Source organism: Coenobita brevimanus, chromosome 7 (assembly GCF_032717465.1).
Source record: "Coenobita brevimanus isolate Jiangsu-jjx chromosome 7, ASM3271746v2, whole genome shotgun sequence".
NCBI classification, from domain to species: domain Eukaryota; kingdom Metazoa; phylum Arthropoda; class Malacostraca; order Decapoda; family Coenobitidae; genus Coenobita; species Coenobita brevimanus.
In genome coordinates this window covers 3,055,932-3,076,824 of record NC_136960.1, presented here as the reverse complement: position 1 = coordinate 3,076,824, position 20,893 = coordinate 3,055,932, and the positions used below count along the sequence as shown (strand labels likewise).

The 20,893-nt window shown below is 43.0% G+C and overlaps 1 protein-coding gene across 1 annotated transcript in view; it reads right to left on the bottom strand.

Moving 5' to 3' along the window:
- LOC145405083 (kin of IRRE-like protein 3) overlaps nt 1-20,893 on the bottom strand; it is a 164,161-nt gene that overhangs the window by 8,232 nt on the left and 135,036 nt on the right. The window contains exons 7-11 of the mRNA XM_080276597.1: nt 15,845-16,004; nt 13,390-13,526; nt 11,730-11,946; nt 5,182-5,451; nt 4,192-4,332 (exon numbers count right to left, since the gene is read on the bottom strand). Of these exons, the coding sequence (XP_080132723.1) occupies nt 4,192-4,332; nt 5,182-5,451; nt 11,730-11,946; nt 13,390-13,526; nt 15,845-16,004 (925 nt within the window). The remainder of the gene's footprint in view (nt 1-4,191; nt 4,333-5,181; nt 5,452-11,729; nt 11,947-13,389; nt 13,527-15,844; nt 16,005-20,893) is intronic.

Genomic DNA, 20,893 nt, shown 5'->3' with positions numbered 1-20,893 from the left:
TTATTATTATTATTATTATTATCATTATTATTATTATTATTAACCTATGCTGCTGCTGCTGCTGCTGCTGCTGCTGCTACTACTGCTACTACTACTACTGCTACTGATATTATTGTTATTAGCCTACTAGTACTACCCCTATTATTATTATTAGCCTACTACTACTACTACTACTATTACTATTACTACTGATATTATTATTATTATTATTATTATTATTATTATTATTATTATTATTATTATTATTAGCCTATTACTATTACTACTACTACTACTGATATCATTATTATGATTATGATTATGATTATTATTATTATTATTACTCTTATTGCCCTGCTACTACTACTACTACTACTACTACTACTACTACTACTACTACCACCACCACTATCATTATTAAATCGAACGTGAAACTTGGACCTAGACTAATGGCAGAAAAATAATATCTCAATAACAACAGCTGCAACGTTAAAAAAAGAAACTTAAGACCAATACGAAAAAGATAAATTTACAAGAATATACGTGATTAAAACAGGGAATTAATAGTTAATACGTAAAAAGGTGGAAAAAAATAAAATACAATAATAATAATAATAAATACAAAGGTAATGACTAAACAAATGACCAAAACAACAGCCGATGTGTAAAAAAGGAAAATAAATAACGTAATTCTATATGTAAATAATAGATGACAATAACAACTAATATACGTCAATAAAGATCCCAATAAAAGCCATTACATAAATAAATACCACTAAATAAATGATATAAATAAATGAGAGATGAACACAGACGAACGTATAATTACAGTAATAACATTAAATATGAATATAATAGCTGACAGATAAATATGACGGAAATAACAGGCGACAGAGAAAGAGGGAGAGAGAGAGAGAGAGAGAGAGAGAGAGAGAGAGAGAGAGAGAGAGAGAGAAACGGGAATCAGAACCAGGAAAAGGTAGACAAAGAAAAGGAAAATTATTAAAAAAGGTCAACACGAAACTAATGGATTAAAACAGCAATAAATGTATAAATAAAATAGCTATTAAATTAGTAAAGGAAATTTAAAAGCCACACGAAATAAAAGCCACATGAAAGTTTAAACGACAATGAATAAATAAAAGAAAATAATAGCCAGCACGTATCTGAAAAGAAACTCTCAGACATTTGTAAATTAAAAGAAGACAATGAATACATAAAATAAAAATAAATATTATTATGCACTAAAGAAAAAATAACAGCAACACGTACATAACTGAACATAAAATAACCAATACATGAATAAAAAAAACAATAGCCAAAACGTAATTTCAAGAAAAAACAATAATCTGCTGCGTATATAAAATAGAGGCCATTACCTAAAAAGAGAAGAACATACCTAGTGCATAATTATAACAAGAATATATCAACCAATACATAAATAAAGGAAATAAAGGCGAATCGAAATTAAAGAGCAAATAGCAGTCATTCAGTATCGTTGCTATTTTTTACTAATAGCCTACATGGGATGGGAAGAGCCAAACATAGGTATAATAACAGACGATACGTAATCATAAAAAAAGTCAGTCCAAAAATACGAAAATAATAGCTAATAAAAGAACAGGTGAAAATATAAGACTGGCACCTAATTTAGTCATGATTACAATAGTCACTACGTAAACAAAAGATGCTAAGAATAAAAATGAAAACAATAGCACAGGCGAATAAATATGAGCATGGAGGCAACAGTTGATCATACAAGCATACAAATAAATAATAAAAAAAAGTCAATATATAAAGTGAAGGAAAAATATGAAAGAAAACCTAAAATAAAAAAAGACGCGTAAAAAAAATGATAGGAAAAAATAGCTGAAATATAGACACGTAAATAAAAGATAAACTAAGACAACAGAAAGAATAGTCAACATATAAAGTGAAGAAAAATACATGAACGAAAATAAAATCTAATATAAAATCAGACGTACAAGAAATGATAGGAAATAATAACTGAAATATAGACATGCAAATAAATGCTTAAATAAAACGCAGTTCATAAACAAATAGATCCCTGAGCCAGAAAAAATAAACGATGCATAAAGACATTAAAAGGAAAGTTAAAATTAGAGTTGCTACGTAAAAAAATGTAAGGCATAAAAGAAGCAGCCGATAGATAAATCTGAGCTGGAAATAATATACGATAGATAAAGAAAATATCAGGCAACAAAAAAGGTACATAGAAAATTAGAGCTAATACAAAAGAAAACAGATAGATATTTAGATAGATAGATAGATAGATAGCAAATGGACGAAAATCTGAGCCAAGTTGGAATAAAAGGATTATATATAAATATTTACTCTTTCACTAGGAGTCCTTATATTAAAAGATAAGAAAAAAACAACAATTCATACACAGAAAAGGTACGTAAGAAAAAATGAAAGCCAATACAAAAACATACATGAGCAAAAACAAAAGCCAATGCATAGAAAAGACATAAGAAAAAAAAAACCGCCTATACAAAAAAGATAAAGAAAAAATAATGGCAATACATAAAGATACATATGAGAAAATAATAAAGACACATAGACAGACATTGACAAATTAGAGGGGCACTCAGTGGAGCGCATCTTTCCGACAAGGGCAACGTAATTTCCAAACCACTCTTCATAATGGGTTAGGTTTTCTCATCAATGATTAGGGTTTCGCAGAAAGTGTTTTACGGATCCAGAATCTGTAATACGATCCGGATTGGTCCCAAAAGTTAATCGATTGTTCCCTGGGACATGGGCTATCTACACGTCAAATTTGGTCCAGATCTCCGTTTCAGTCTTTGAGTAATCTTGGTAACAGACAAACTAACAAACATCGGTCCCCAAAGTTAATCGATTGTTCCTTGGGACATGGGCTGTCTACCCACTAAATTTGGTCCAAATCTCTCGTTTAGTTATCCAGTAATCCTGCTAACACACAAACAATTAAAGAACAAGAGTGAAAACATACTCTCCTTGTCGGAAAGAATAATAGCCATTACCTAAAAGCCCTTAAATAAAAGCTTAGAATAAACAGCGTATAGGCAAATGACAAGGCACATTAAGACGACTGACAGGGCAATATCGCCGTTAGGGGGGGGGGGTTAATGGCAGGGAAAATGACCCAATTAACCACCTTCAGGACGATTAGCTATTTTTCTTTTATTTCCTCCCCCTCCCCCATTTTTTTTTTAACTTTGATGCTACTTGATAACTGACTGACATTGGATTTCTCAGATTTCATAGTTTTCTTATGTGGTGTGACCTCTCTCTCTCTCTCTCTCTCTTACTCCTGCTTGCGCTATAATTTATTTAAGAATTTCTCGAAGTTAAAGGGTAAAAAACAGAGGACTTCAACTCTTTCAGTACGATGTCGGTTCAAGAAGGCAAAAACAACAACAATAATAATAATAATTCATCATCATCATCATCATCATCCGGACCTCCTTATAATAATAATAATAATAATCTCCAGGAATTCCCATCTCCATTTAATGCCACTCTGGACATCAAACGCGTTAAATAGGACATCGGTAAGACCAATATCAATAGTTCTAGAGCAATAAATAATTGAAAATAAAAACAGACAAAACAGAGAGAGAGAGAGAGAGAGAGAGAGAGAGAGAGAGAGAGAGAGAGAGAGAGAGAGAGAGAGAGAGAGAGAGAGAAACAATAATTGAATAATAGTAAAAAAATAAAATGCAGTCACCAGCCGGTCAGATCTCCCAACTACATCAGTAATGAAACAGAAACACCCTGGGGCTGAATGCTAATCGCCCGACAAAAAACAATATGTTGTTGGCTAAGATACAGGCAACCTACAAACCAAATTTGACGAAAATTAGCAAAACTCTACGGAATTCAGTCACCATGTTTCACAAAAAAGCCAATCCATATTGAAAAAAAATATGTATGGCGACTGGCATTCGGTCGTTTTCTACCAAATCCTCACCAAAATTTAATCATTTCTTCATATCCACACAGATGCTATTTCCTGAAGTTTTGGTGAAAATTCGTCCACAACTTTTCGAGATATTTTGGCCACACACACACACACACACACACACACACACACACACACACACACACACACACACACAGAAAACTACATCGCCTCGTCTTGCTAAAGGCAGGCGTTAATAATACCAGTCACGGCCATCAGAATCCTCCAAGCACCACACTCACGCATTCTGTTCTCCGCCATCCGTAGCGTGAAGGCCTCGAGGGTGACGTTGGGGGAGCGTCCGTGGCTGTTGTAGCGGAGAACGGAGATCATGTAGTCCAGTCCGGGGGTCAGGCCCGTCACGGAAAACACGCCACGTTCGCCTGTGGGATCGACAAAAAAAAAAAAAATTATAATAATAACAAATGAATAAAGTAAAATAAAGGTAAGGCTAGGTTTGGTGTGGTGGTACTTTCATGTTAGGTTAGGTAGGGTTAATTTAGTCTGCGTTAGGTTAGGTGTGGTTAGGTTGGGGTGGGATGGGCTGGGTTGTGTTAAGTCGTGTTAGATTGAGTTGGTCTGGGATGGGCTTGGTTGTACTGTGTTGTGTTGTGTTAGGGTGGGAGTAGTGTGGCGGCGAATTAACATAGGGAAGATAAGGTTAAGTTTGATTTTTGTTAAGGAATCAGTCTATCTTCATAAATCAGTCTATCTACAGTATATATCTATCTACCAATAGATGTAAGACCGGCAATGGAGACTACGCCACGTTCGCCTGTGGGGTGCAGCAGAAAGAGAAAGTGTGTGTGTGTGTGTGTGTGTGTGTGTGTGTGTGTGTGTGTGTGTGTGTGTGTGTGTGTGTGTGTGTGTGTGTGTGTGTGTGTGTGTAAAACATTTGGTTGCCTCTTTCTGTTTGTAAAGTTCAGAATTGTGAGCAAACTTTATGCTAGATTTTGTGCACGCTTTTTAAGTCACAGGAAAAAAAAGTTTACATTTTAAAGCTTTTTCAGTGAACGACTGCCTAATATGCCCGTTTACCTGTGTTTACCTGTCCATCTATCTACCTGTCCATCTATGTACCTACTTATCTATCTCTCTTTCCTTCATCTATAGCGCCTACACTCATCGATAACACTTTCAGGCAATTATCACTAATCGCATAAATTCTTAATCACCACCACCATCACATCACCACCACCACCACCACCATCACTCTCATAATCATATCTCACCTGTAATATTATGCGTGACGGCGTGGGACAGTCGCTCCTGCACCGTCAGCAGATACCTGGGCTTATCACTATCCTGCAGTAATTCCGCTGGGTATCCTGGCGTGGGGGGCATCACATCGTTGCCCTGATAGCCGTGCCCCTCGTACCCGTGCATCTCGTACCCTTGCTCGTCTACGTGCCCCAGTGACGCCCTCTGGTCCCCGCACGTAACCTCCATGCTCTCCCACGTCTGGTTGCTTACCGTGCAGTTCAGCGGTGGGGAAGGCACACCTGAAGGAGTAGAAAAGTATGAGTTTAAAGTTCCACTAGTAAAGCTGAAGGAGACAGCCTTGTGTGTATTCAGTATGGACGGCTGTGGACAGACAGTGGGTTGGTACACCTGAACTGGAACAAAGGTGTGGGTGTGATCAGGGGGACTGGTAAATCAGAATGAGAAAACCATGGCATGTATTCATTATGGACAGAGGAAGTTTATGTTTGAAGTGGTACAAAGGTAGGGGTTGGATGGAGGAAAGGGTAAATCTGATTGAGACAGTCCTGACATGTATTCAGTATGGACGGCGGCAACAGCGGTGCGCATGATGACATTGTGAGAGTACGCCTGAAGGAAAGAATGTGTGATGTCGAAAGCGATATCGCAACACCACAAAAATGACACAAAAATATAGGTTCTTTTGAGGGCCGAAATGGTACAGTGTGAGAGTAATATGGGTACAAAATTTTTCTGGTTAAAGACTAGAACGGAATAATTAACAACAAACGAGGACAGGGATGGTTAGAATACAGTGATACACCCAGATAATAATTATGTGACGTGGATGCAAAGCATTTGCTGTACATCTGAAGAATGGTACAAGAGCTGTGTTCTTGAAATATAGGTATACATATATGAGGAATAATACAGGAATTAATATACGATAATGGCACACTGAAAGAATGGTACAGAAGTATAGAGTTGTTTGACGCCGAAGGTTAAGTACCAGATTATAAAAAATTCGAAGTTTCCATAGTCTAATTCTTTTTTAGAAAACCTACATGTCTAGAAAACCATCCATTCTAGAGCAAAGCCGAGGGGCACCGATGTTATTCAGCTTTGGGGAGGGTTTTCGTACTGATTTTATATATATATATATATATATATATATATATATATATATATATATATATATATATATATATATATATATATGAGGACGTATAGACATCAGGTTTCATTAACCCCTTCACTACAAGAGGTCTCACCTTAACTGATTCAAATAACCTATCCAGTAGCTACAATAATAATAAAATACTAATACTGATACTAATGCTACTACTACTGCTAATAACAATAGTAATAATAATAATGATGGCAATTATAATGATAACAGTAATAATAACGATAATAATAAAAAGTGCGCTACTGGACTGAAGGAGCTGTTCTTTTAATGAGAATATTGAAATCGTCTGACGGCAGCAACAACATAAGGTGATACTCCACACCTGTTGAAGGCGTTGCTGCAGGCTGTCTTTACCCGCCGAGGTTGGCAAGCCAATTCAAAGCTGACCTAAACACCAAAACTGACCTATGTATGCAACAGGTCAACTCTGGAACTGTCTACCCGAGTCCTTCTTTCCCTCTATGACCTTCAGCCTTTTAACAGTAATGTGTCCTGGCATCTCACTTTCTTTTTCTCAGAGGGAACAACTTTGCGGCTTCACGAATTTGGTTCGTTCATAGCAAATAAATAAATAAACAGATAAATAAATAAATTAAATCCGTCTGGAGGGGAAAAAAAAAAGTCACAATATTCCAAATATTTACAAGGGTTTCTGTAGAACGTTCATCCTAACCTGGCAGAGATTTTCGTCTTTTTTGAGCTGATATCCCACTCCTTAGAGGCACAACGGGATAATACTACGACCTGACATCCCTTTCACAGCACTTCTTTGTGACTTGCAATATATGGTCTACACAGTAAAAAAAAAAAAAAAAAAAAATCAGTTGACCTTGCTGGGTAAAACTTTGATCTTGCCCTTGGACCCCGACCTTTGACCTATTTTTCTCAAGAACAATAGGTCAACTCCTTGGCTGGACCTCAGATCTGCCACCAAGCTTCGCTAAAAACAGATGAAAAAGTTTTATTTTTCACAGAGAGAGAGAGAGAGAGAGAGAGAGAGAGAGTAGTCACGTAGAATAAGCTGCTATTTCAAACTTATAAAAGATATTACAAACTTAAAAAAAAATACAACACAGAGACCATATAAACTGCAGACCTCCCAAGACCTAGTAATGAATGTCTTGACCTTTTTACGATGAGAAGTCACACGTATATTGAATCAGGTCCCTTAAACACGCCATCAGTATGTGGATAATATTTCATGCAAGCTGATTTGGGCCAAAAAGGTGAGCCATTGCAGACTGATAGGATGTAGTTGTATCGCCAGTTGCAATATTTAACTACTTCAGCTTGTCGACTCCTCCTCCTCCTCCTCCTCCTCTCTCTCTCTCTGTTCTTGTGTCTTCCTCCCTCCCTCCCACACGTACATTATCCCCACATCACAACCCCCTACGACCCAGTTCACTCCAGCTCTCACTCACTTCACCTCCTCCCACCACTTCGACACTTCCCTTCCCCCTCTCTCCCCTTCCATAACGCCTCCTCCTTCTCTCCCATCACCCCTCCCCCCACTCCCCAGTCCCCTCCCCTCTACCTCGCCCCTCCTCTCCCCCTCCACCTACATTTCGCCATCACACCTGTCTTTTGTCCCTGCTCATTGGACTGCCTGCTCGCCCCGGACTGATAAAGGTTTCAGATCCTGTGTGATAAAGGTTTCAGATCCTGTGTTTCTCGGCGCATCTCCACACACGCCACCTTCTCGCCTGTCTTGAACCTCTTTGGCCCGAGGACGCTTTTTTTTTTTTTTTTTTTTTTTACGAGGACGTCCGATTTTATTCAGCTTAATGGAAAGTTATCTTAATTTCATGATACAGTTTTTTTTTTCCCTCATGAGAAACTTGCTATAACACACACACACACACACACACACACACACACACACACACACACACACACACACACACACACACACAAAAGACGTTCTCGGACAGACAGAGTTAAAGGTTTCTTGGTTTGTACTTGCAGCGTCAACAGAAACACCTGACAAAGACGCCACAAACTCCCTGACACTGTGTTTGTGGAGTCAACACGACCCCCCCCCCATTCCACACACACACACACACACACGCACAACTGGCACCATCTCATGTGTACCTTCACATATTCAACATCCTCTAAGTAGTACACTCGATCAAAAAACTGTCTTTATACAGCTGATCGACGGTAACTCAAGGAGCGCTGTTGTTTATCATTTTTTTTTCTTCGGGTAAATATTTCTGAATAAACTGTCTACTTAATATGCATAAAGTTCTTGCTTCATGTCGTACTGATAATATTACTAGCCATATGTAACTACGAGTACTGGAGGTTATTTTCTTACGCTTCGTCCACGGATGTAATATGTAAAGACGGAGGCTGTAAAGTTAGTAGAGGGGGGGATGGGAGCGTACACCTCATCGTTCATATATTCAGGATCAGGGAGTTGTGGCCGTGCTGCTTAACCAAAGAAGTGCAATCACGTCTAATTCATCATAATATAGTAATAACTCATTTATCGTTTACCGTGAAATTATTCGTTATTTTCGTCAGTATCCTCAAGTACCTTTTTTGTTTTGTTTTGTTTTGTTATCTCATGATTTAGTATTCGCAGCATTTATCATCGTATGAACTCTCTCTCTCTGGGCATGACTGAACTTCGGGAACTCGTCTGTCGTACGCATTTTACAGTGTTCCCTCCTGCCAAGATTAACTTCTCGTAGAATTTATTGCCGAGCCCTCCCCTCCCCCCCCCCCCTCTCTCTCTGGACAGGATTAATTTTTCGTAAACTTCATTTTCTTACACACTGCAAATCTAGATAATATTTTGTAAGAAGACTGTCATACTCAGTATTCGTATTACCGCCCTTGATTAGCCTATATCTAACGCATTCTCTCTCTTCAGGACTGATCTTTCGTAATCATTACAGTATTGCCTTACGCACTACCTCTCCCGTTGGTCAGGCTCCATTAGGTAAGCGTGAATATATATATATATATGTGTGTGTGTGTGTGTGTGTGTGTGTGTGTGTGTGTGTGTGTGTGTGTGTGTGTGTGTGTGTGTGTGTGTGTGTGTGTGTGTGTGTGTGTGTGTGTGTGTGTGTGTGTGTGTTTGCTATATTCCTACTAGGCAGGATGGAGGGTCCGTAAATTATATCATACATGCTACAGTTCCTCTTAGTGAGACCCCAGTATTCAGCCCTAAATCTGTCTCAGCCTTTCATAACATTACTACCGCACACATCATATCCCTCTCTGGACAGGACTGAGCTTCTGAAAAACTATCGTCGTATGGACTATAGGTCCTCTTCACCAGGCTCTGTTATCGAATCGCATATGCATTTCAACTATCCATAGCTTTACTGTCGTACGCATTATAACCCTCTCATACCAGGACTGAGCTTTCGTTATCTTTATTGTCGTACGCACTAAGCACTAAATTTCGTACGCAGTAAATTTCGTACGCACTAAATTTCCCCTCCGTCAACGACCATTATCCCCCCATAAATACACCTACACCCTCTGATCTCCCCGTCATTACACTCTCGCTCTGATTACCGTGAGGGAGATAGGTGTAGTATATAACCATCAGACTCACTGGGGTAATTGCTGCGAGACGGCCCTTAACAAGCTAGATAACTGCTTGTGATTACTCGTGGTTGATATGCCAATTTTCACAACTACCGGTCAGGGGATGAAGGGTGGAGGAGGAAGAAGGGAGGGACAGGTAGACTGGTAGATAGATAGGGAGACAGATAGATGGGTATACAGATGGATGGGACAGATGAATAGCTGAGAGAGAGAGAGAGAGAGAGAGAGAGAGAGAGAGAGAGAGAGAGATCCCCTACCCCCCAGGGCCCAGACCCTAGGGTAAGTTACCATACAGGAAAATAACAAGTAGCAGACGGATATTTTATAGACTCTCTCTCTCTCTCTCTCTCTACCAGGGTAAAGTACAGACTCCGTAACGCTGAAATGCAATCTGCACGCCTTAGTCAATATTTACCCTAAAAAATTAACACAGGAAGTAAATGAAATCGCAAGTTCAAACAGAAAAATTTGGTAACTGAATGGTTTGCTCTCTCTCTCTCTCTCTCTCTCTCTCTCACACACACACACACACACACACACACACACACATTTCACCACTCCCTTTATTCACGACACTGCATTCTCTTTCTCCCACTTACACAAATATTTCTCCCATCCCTTCATTCCCTCAAGTAATCCCCCACCACCCACAAACCCACCAATCCTCATCTTTCTCCCACTCTTTAAATCCCTCATCTCCCACACCAGCAGACCTGGCAACGAAAATACAAAGCTTCTGGTTGTTGATTTTCGAAACGCATACTGCAGTCATTCGAAGCCTCACATATTTCGTCTGCTCTTCTCCATCCCACCACTTCCTGCTAATCCTTCTATTCCCATTCCCCCAATACTTCTTCGCTAGATTTGGGGATGATACAATTTTTCTTTATACCTACCATGTCTACTCTAAGTAATTCTATCTCTATAATCCCCTATATTCTCAATAACTGTTCCCCATCTAGTTTCCATATCCTCTTCTTCCTTGCCGCAGTCCCATATCACTCCTTCAACCACCAAGTCCTTAACATTAGATTCCACGGTACTGATACGAGGCTTTTCCAGGTTGATGTTTGAACCCATCTTAAAACAGGTCAAACTTCTCCCATCTGCCACACCTTTACACTATTCACATACACGTCTCATACAATCCCCTGCAATCCTTCACTTCCGGTTTTCACAGCAAAGATACATATTCTCTTCTTTGCAGTGTTGATTTAGAGGTACCCCTTCTCCTCGCACCCTCATAATCCCTCTTTTATCACTCTTACACTCTTCTGTTTTCTCCCATACATCCTTTATTCCGTATGTCCTTCACACTCTCCCCTTCTTCCCCCACTTCCTTGGTATCAGGGTTGACAGTGAAGATTTTTTTTTTTTCCTGGTTACCGACACGTTTCAAACTCATGCCATAATTATTTCAAGCCCTCCTATCATCAGTCTCCCATTTATTGTTCACTCACATCTATTTCCACTCCCACAATCCCCTAAAGTTCTTAACTAGCAGGTTTCATAGTAAAAATACTAGATTTCGTTGCAATCCTGACTGTTGGAAGCACTTCTCCCCTCAAACTCTCACAACACCCCAATATTCAATCTTACGCTCCCCTATCTAGTTTCTTCACCAAATCTTTACACTCAAAGTCCCTTCCCTACAACTCTTACCAGTAGGCTTGACGGTGAAGAGACAGGGGTTCTCTTGGTTGATGATGCTGTTCGAACCCTTCTCTGAAGAGTTCGAAGCTCTCACATGATCAGTCTCCCATTTATCACTCAAAACTATCACATCTACTTCCACTCCCACAATCCCACCACTACCCTTACCAGCAGGCTTGACGGTGAAGATGCAAGGCTTCTCCTGGTTGCCGACACTGTTTGAAGCCCAGCAGTGAAGCGTTCCGTAGTCTTGGCTCTTTTCGGGTTTGTATCGAAGCCAGGACACGAGGCCCTTCCAGGAGACTCGATCCCCTGCCACCCGTTCGTGCTGAGGGTTTAGGGGTACGGGGTCAGTAGCCAGGGTTGGGGAGAAGGGGTTGACGAACTGCTGGGCCGTGGGGGGGTGCCGGAGGGTGGGGTTTGGCGGTGAGTGTGTGGAGGTTGTGGATCACGTGTGGGGTCGTGAATGGAAAAGTGGGAGTGTGCCATAAGGTGGGGTTTAATTGAGTTGGTATGTTGATGGATTGGGAGGGGGTTGCAGGGTTGGAATATGCGAGTTGTGAGGTGGTTGTGGGTAGGGGAAACAATGGGGGTTATGGATTAGTTGGTTGGTGGGTTGGTTTGTGAGTGTGAGGTGGTTGTGGGGGTTGATGGGTTGGGGGTTGCAGGAGGGTGAGGTTTGGTGGTGGGCGTGAGGTGGTTGTAAGTGGCGTGCAGGTGTGTGAATGGAAAGGTGGGTGTGTGGCATGAGGTGGGGGATTTGAGTAGGGTGGATACGTTGATGCATTGGTAAGGTTCCAGGATAGATTGGGTGTGGGAGTCGTGAGATGGGGATTGGTGGTGGTGGAGTGTAAAGGTGGGAAAGTGATGGGTGGGGTTTGGTTTGTGGGTGTACGGTGGTTGTGGGAAGGAGATGGGTTGGTTGACGAGACGTGGGCGGAAGGGAAGGCGTGTGGTTGATGCGTGTGGTGTGACAGGTTGGGGTTTGCGATGGGTGGTGAGGCAAAGTGCATTGATGAAAATGATGTTAGATGAGGCAACATTGGTGTGGGAGAGTGCGTTGGAGGGTGGGAGTGTGAGGAGCACGGTGTGGTGGTGAAACATGGGGATTTACAGTATGTTGGTTTTAAGAATGATTAATTGGCGAGACATTGGTGTGGCAAAGTGCGTTGGTGAGGGAGTGTGGTGGGGGTGAAGTACAAAGTGGTGGTGATAAGGGAATTTGAGGAGTAAAAGAAAGATCATGCAACACGTTAGGGAGGTGGAGAGTGAGGATGAGGAGTGTGTGTGGGGGGGAGAGGGGCACGGAGGTGAGAAAGAGGGCGAAAGCAGGGAAGGGTGAAAGTGAGAGAAAGGAGGGGAGGAAAAGAGAAAGAAGTGGGGAGGGGTGAGGGAGGGAGGGGAGAAAAGGAAGCGTATTGTTTTTGTGTTTATTTACAACATAGCGAGTCTGTAAGGTCTATGATAAAATATATATTGCATTTTTGCCAAGAGTATTGCAAATTATAACGATACATCCAGTTATATCATGACACGTAACTATAATTAATTTCCAATCAGGGTATTCTATTTATATTCCTTTATTTACCTATTTCTTAATTCGAAAGCTATTATTAAGATCATAATTCTGCAGATGTATGCAATATACGATTAAATCAATGTATCATATATCTGATTTCTCTGATTTCTCTCTCTCTCTCTCTCTCTCTCTCTCTTCTTCCAGTCACGTTCTCTCCCTCAAGATCCTGAAGCAACGCCCACGCTCTCCCTCTCCGGTTTCCCCTCTCATCCCACTCTCTCTCTCTCTCTTTCTCACTCTCTCTCTTACCTCCGTCAGCGTATTCATGAAGGTCCAAGAGAATGTGGCGTTGGGAGGATGGGATCGAACCAGACACTGCAAGACAATTTCCTCGCCAAGAGCAGCCCTGTAGACGGTGTTCAAGGGGGAGGCGCAGATGGGCATGTCTGTGGGGGAGAGGGGAGGTTAGTGGGGGAGGGGGGAGGTTAGCGAGATAGAGGGGAAGGGGGAGGAAGGGAAAGAGAGAGAGGGGGAGAATGGGATGAGGAGAGGGGGAGAGTGGGAAAAAGAGGGGAGGTTAGTGGTTGAGAGAGGGGAGGTTAGCGAGGAACAGGGAAAGGGGAAGACAGGGGAGAGAGGAGGGAGAGAGGGGGAGAGTGGAAAGGGGAAAGGGGAGAGGGAGAGAGTGGGAGGGGGGCAGAGGGGGAGAGAAAAGGGGGAGAATGGGGGAGAGAGGGGGAAGGGAGAGAAGGGGAGAAGAGGAGAGAGGGGAGAAGGGGAGAGAGGGGGAAAGGGAGAGAGGGGGAGAAGGGAAGAAAGAGGGGAGGCTAGTGGGGGAGAGGGGGGTTTAGCGGGGGAGTAGGGGGTTAGCGGGGAAGAGGTGAGGTTAGCGGGGGAGAGAAGAGGTTAGTGGGGGAGAGGGGAGGTTAGTGGGGGTGAAAAGGAAAGAGAGTGGGGGTGGGAGAGTGGGAAAGGGAAGACTGGTGGAGAAAAATATGATAGGTGTGGAGATCCATTTGATGGCGTCTGTCGAATGGATGGATATTAGAGAGAGAGAGAGAGAGAGAGAATGTAATAAGAGACAGATACAACAGCCTGAGTCAAGAGTTCAGGAAGGAAGAGAAGTAGTAAAGGAAAGTTAGAGAAAGAGAAGAAAACATTAAAGTTGTGTGTGACTTTGTTTTACTGTTCTTTTATTACCTTAGCTGAGAGAGGAACTAAACCAGCTGAACTATACAAGCCACTTCTAAGTAATTCTAAGCGATTAACTTCGAAACAATTCTATGCCACTAATTTCTATATAATTTTAAGCAATTAAATTTATACGATTGCATGTGACTAACTTCTCAATAATTCTAGCTGTGAGTTGCTGCTTCTAAGCCAGTTATAAATGTGCACTCTCAGTCGCTCTGGAGATCCCTTAACACTTCTTCCTTAGCGACTTACTCAGCACATTACACCTCAATATCCTCTCTAAAGATGCCCTTCTTCACAAACAACCATTCTCCTTTTAGGGGGAGTCGGGAGGGAGGTAAGGGAGTTTGTACATCCTGGCAGCTCCATCGCCCAGTTATGTCGGTGCCACCACGTGAAGGTGGCCCTCTCCTGCACCTTACCCTCAAGAAAGATCATGAATACGGTCGCTGGTTTATCGGGGGGTGAGTCGCCTTGCTGGTTTAATTGTCACGCTATCGGGAAAGTGGGGTTTTAACACGAGGCGGGTTTTGTGGGTCGGGTTTTGTGTCTGTACGGGAGAAGGGTTCAGAGCCATAAAGTCGGTCACAAGAAAAGAGAGGCAGAAAAATGAAGAAAGACGACTGAGGGACGATGAAGAAAAGGATGACAGTGAGAAAATGAAACAAATATCTATCAATCTATCTATATCTATCTCTCTATCAATCTATATACGGGGAAAGAGAGAGAGAGAGAGAGAGAGAGAGAGAGAGAGAGAGAGAGAGAGAGATACTGAAGGTCAGGGCAGTTCGATATGCCTTGACAATTGAAACTAAATGACTGGAATGAAGGTACACTTTTATAGAGCTGACCAGTTCTGTACCCCATGTAGCGTACCTTATCCTCTGACATAGTGGTGGTGGTGGTGGTGGTGGTGGTGGTGATGATGGTGATGGTGGTGGTGATGGTGGTGGTGGCGGTGATTTTACATAAACTTCTGTCTTCCGTTTTAGCATCCTACAAACCCAACTTCAGAAATGATGATGGCGATGGTGATGATAGGATGAAATAACGCTAACTACAGTACATGGGGAAAGATATCACACAGTCCACCGTCCCCTTCTGCTCTCCGTATACTCTAAATAAAAGAGGTGTATCCGGACGAGAAATACGTATGGCTTTAACGAGAAGTATTATTTATTTACTCACCCTGCACAGGATGAGCGAGTGTATTTGAGGAAGTTCTAGTCACGCATAGATGATGATGATGATGAAGTTCTAGTCATGCAGAGATGATGATGATGATGATGATCAAAAACAAATGCTACTCCCTGCACAGGTAGACTGAGTGTGTTCTAGGGAGAGTCCTCGTCTGCGGTGGTGACGATGTTGATGTAACGATGATGATGGTACTGACGATGACGACGATGATGTGATGATGATGATGATGATGATGATGATAAAGATAATGAAGCTGCTAAAGACAATAATAATAACGATGACGATGAAGATGGTACTGACGACGACGACGAAGGTGATGAAAATGATAAAGATAGTGAAAGATAACGAAGGCGAACCAAACCCTACTCACACTGCACGGGTAGAGTGAGCGTATTGGAAGCGGAATCCCCCACCACATTGGAAGCCTTGCACACGTAGCTTCCACTCCACACCCTCCTGATCTTCTGCAGTACCAGGTGGTCGTCAGACACCAGAACTCCAGCTGGAGGGTCGTTCCGTACTTCCTCATTCTGTGGGAGGAGAGATGGAGTTTGAGAATGTGTGGGGAGGGAGGGAGGGAGGGAGGGAGGTAAGTAGGTAGTAGGCAGGTAGGGAGGGAAGGAGGTAGGTAGGTAAATAGGTGTGTGTGCGGGGGGGTGGGTGGACGAGAGAGAGAGAGAGAGAGAGAGGTGGTGGGGCAGAGTGGAGCAGAAAGTGGGGGAACTGGGATGGAGTGGACGAGAGCAAGTAAGGGAATGTTAGAGAGGGAGGGGAGAAAAAGAGAGAGAGAGAGAGAGAGAGAGAGAGAGAGAGAGAGAAGGGGCAGTGAGAAAAGGGGCGTGTGTGCGAAAGAAGGCACTCAAAACGAAATAAACAAAAATAAGAACAAGAGAATCACAAAAGACATTGTAAGTAGTGGGAGAGGAAGGAGGTGCTAAAAAAGAGGTGATTATGGTAGGCAATATAATGGGTAGGGAGGAGAGGTGCTAGGAAGATGAAAGGGAGGGACAATAAAAGGAGAGGAGAGAAGGGGAGAGTGCCTAGGAGGTATTATGAAGGACTGGGGGAGAGGGGACAGAGAGGGGAACGGAGGAGGAGTGCAAGGAAATGAGATGACGTAAAGAGAAGGAGTGCTTATGGTGTATGATGTAGGGTATGGGAGGAGAGAGGAGAGTGGGGAGGAGAGTGGGGGGCAGGGGAGGGGATGATGAAGAATAGAGGCGAGGTGATGGGAAGAAGGGAGGAGGTGAGGGGAGGGGAAATAAGGAGAGGCACGGTGAGGAGAGGAGGAGAGTAGTTTACTTGAAGGATAAAAGGGAATGAAAAGGAAGGGAGAGGAGGGGAAGAGAAGGGAAGGGGAAAGGGGGAAAGGAAGGGAAGAAACGAAGAGGGTGGGAGGGTCTAGGGAATGGGAGGGGATACAGGAGGCTATGACAGTGCCTATGGAAAACCGTGATGACTTGGAGGTGATGGGAGGGGGAAGGAAGGGAAAGAAGATAGGGTGAAGGGAGGGAGAGAGGGAGGGGGAGAAAAAAGAGGTGAGGAGAGGGGAAGGAATGTGACGTGAAGGGAGGGAAAGTGATGTTAGGGAAGAAGGAAGGGAAGATGATGGGGAGAATATGACAGAACAGAATAGGGGAGGGGAGGAGAGTGGAAAAATAAGGCGAGGGGAGGGGAGGTATGGGGAGAGGGGAAAAGATGGGTAGGAACGTGTCGACAGGGTATGTGAGGGAGGGAAGAGAACGTGCCACTAAGGGTGAAGGAAAGTGCTAAAAGAGATCAGGTCGAGAGCTTGCTGGAGGAGGGAGGGAGGAAGGGAGAGAAGGGAGTGGAGGGACAGAGTGGAGAGGCAGTGAAGAAAGGAGTGAATGGAGAGGCAGGGAGGGAGAAAGTGGAGAGCTTGAGAAAGTGGAGTGGAAAAGAAAGAGTGGAGGTGGAGGAGGGAAAGACAGGGAGGAAGGGAGTGGACAAAGAAAGAGAGCTGCTTTAATGACACGAAAAGGGCAGAATCATGACAGGGATAGTAAGCAGAGATCACGATGTACAGGAAGGCATTAATAGCGAATGGAAGATGACGTATAGTGGAAAAACAGACGGGCAAATGCAATATGGACAGTAGAAGAAAACGAGGCTGATCCAAAGGGAGAAAAACCTTTAGTCTACCTTCATCATGATAAAGGAAATAAATTAAGAGAGAAAATGGGGATGAAATAGGAAGAGGAGGGCAGGTAAAGTGACACAGGGAGGAAAATGGTCAAAAGGGGGAAAACGAAGGGAATGGAAACAGCTTTATATCAGACGCTTTTTCAATCTATGCATCCTATTACCAGACGATTTTACTCCACGATTTTTCCCATTTCTAGCACTGAAGAAATTGATAACCCCTTCACACTGATGATACTATTATTATTATTGTCACTTCAGACGATTTTGTTGATGGTTTTTGAAATGGAGAAGTTATATAGTCTTCAGTGATCCCTTCAGTACGAGGGGTTAGCCCAAAATTGAAAAAAAATGGATAGAAAAATAAAATAAATAAATAAATGCTTTGTCGAACTGAAAGGGATAAAATTGCATCTAACGCCCTCAGTTCGAAAAGTCTACGTTAAGCTGAATGCAGACAGACAGACAGATAGATAGATACACAGATAGATAGATAGATAGAGAGAGAGAGAGAGAGAGAGAGAGAATTGGATTAGGTGTAATAAATTAAGTGGAAGATGAATGTATAATGAAATATATAACACGAACACGGAACAGGAACCGGAAAGAGGAACAGGAGAAAGGGAGAGAGGAGAAGGCAGAGAAGTGAGATAACGTTCTTGGGTGAATAATAAAATAATAATAATAATATAATAATAGTAATAATAATAATAATAATAATAATAATAATAATAATAATAAAAGGTTGGTTAAGGTAGATGTGGCAATGAAGGAAATAATTAACAGGGAAGGAATATAAGTGAAAAGTGAGGAGCAGAAAGCAGATAATGTGACAGAGAAATGTGATAGAGCAGAAAATGTGGCATGAGAGAGAGAGAGAGAGAGAGAGAGAGAGAGAGAGAGAGAGAGAGAGAGAGAGAGAGAAACTGAGCTGAGTCTGTTAATGAGATCAGGTGAAAGGACGGGGAAATGTTAACTAATCAGGTGAGGTGGGCGCAGGTAATCAGGTAAAAAGATTAATTAATATCGCCCCTTGATGTGCTGCTGAGGCATTCTCTAATAGAAGGCAGGTGAGATATTAAAGAGTAAATTTCAATCACTGATATTACCTGCCCTCCTCATAGGATTAGAGAGAGAATTTGGCCTAGTATTTCGTCCCATTTACCTCTTAATTAACGCAGGTATAAAAATAATCCTGCCTCACATATCATTTAGAATCCTGTCTATGGTGAGAGAAATATATCATGCCTCCCTCAGCCTAGGAATATTAGCCAGCAGAGGGCAGTGATCAGTGAAAGAAGAGGATAATTAGGCGATTTTTCACCCCGTTTGCATGATGGTGTAGTTGTGTTATTCATGCTATCACCAGACGATTTTATTCAGCTTAATTCCCCTTCCTCGTACTTTCTACTTTGTTCCTGGTACCGTCAAGCGATTTTCTTCAGTTTAAGGGAGTTTGTACTTAATAGTGTTTATGCTTGATTTCAGTTCATTCCTATTTTCACGCCTCTCTCTCTCTCTCTCTCTCTCTCTCTCTCTCTCTCTCTCTCGTCCTTCCCCCTTTCCCCCCTTTTCCTCTTCACTCTGTTCCCTTTCATCCACGCTCTCCTTCTCTCTCCTTCAGTCTCTCCTTCCTCCTTCACCCTCTCCTTGCTAAATTCGCTTCCTCCTCCTCTTCAGGTTTTACTCACTTTCCTCCCTCCTTTCCCTCTCCCTCCTCCACTCCTATTTCCTCCCTTCCCACGTTGCTTTCCTCCCTTCCTCTCTCCCTGATTCCTCCCTCCCTCCGTCTCCTCAAAATCCCTCCCTCCCTCACAGATGCTCCCATATCTCTTTCTCACGAGTCCTCCCTGTCTCCCTCTTTCCATTCCTCATTCTCCCTCTTATTCCTGCAGTCCCCATTCCCTCCCTGTTTCTTTTTCTCTCTCATTCCCTCCTATTCTTTTCTTTTCCTCCTGTCCTCCCTCCCTGTCTCTTCACACCACTCCCTCTCTCTCCTACTCCCGATTATTAATTTCTCTCTCTCTCTCTCTCTCTCTCTCTCTCTCTCTCTCTCTCTCTCTCTCTCTCTCTCTCTCTCTCTCTCTCTCCGCCAGTTAATTAACACGTTGCTGCCTCCAAGAAAGTTTTGTTAATCACGGACCAAGCCTCTTACGAAATCAACCCCCCCTCATCCCCTCTCCCAGCTCAACCCTTCATTATCTCCGCCTAGAGCCTTGGTTATTACCCTCTGCATGCCCCCCCTTCCCCTCCCCCCTCCCTCTCCCCCTCCTGCTCCCCCACCTCCCCCACCACCACTCATGACCCTCCCTGACCTGTCCCAATCCCGCCTGCGACCTCAATCTTTCCTTACCCTTTCCTTACCCACGCTTTAAACCTTGAACATCTGGCCTCCCACCTCCCTCCCCCTAGTCCCCCACCTCCCTCTACCTACTCCCCCACCTCCCTCTACCTACTCCCCCACCTCCCTCTACCTACTCCCCCACCTCCCTCCGTCTACTCCCCCACCTCCCACCTCTTTCTTCCCCATCTTCCTCTCCTTATTCCTCCACCTCCCTCTCCCTACTTCCCCACCTACCACTCACTCCTGCACATCCCAAACCACCCCCGTCGACCCAGTATGACCTGCCCTGACTTAGCCTGCATAACCCCAGGCTTAGAACCCCGGATATTACCCTCTGAATACCCATCTCCCGCCTCAGCTCCCTGTAACCTGGCATGACCTCACTTTAGAACCTCAGTTACTACTCTCTGAACCCTGATTTCCCATACCACCCCCTGTGACCCCTCCTGACCTGACCTTACATACGGTTACTAGCTTTGAGCCCCCATTACCCCACTGCTCCTCTGAACTGTCTGCTTGCATCCCTCAACTACTATGGTGGGCGAGTAGCAACAAACTCTCATCCCTTTTCTGTCCAACCTCTAATACAAGAGTTAACCGATACTCCCAGTCCTTCATGCATGCAACTGGTCAACTCTGGAACTGTCTTCCTCTATATTTCCTACTGCCTATGACCTCCAGTCTTTTAAACGCAGTGTGTCCAGGCATCTCGGAATGAACGGATCTTGAATTTGGCTAGTATCTTGTTTTTTATTTGGAAGACACAATTTGCAGGCATTTAGCCTTTGGTTCCTTCTTCCTTGCATTAAAAAAAAAAAAATCCTCCCTATGGCCTCACCTCACCTAACTTTTGAACCTAGCTATATCTCCCTGAATCTCCATTTCCCCCCTTCCCCCATAACCTCACCTGAC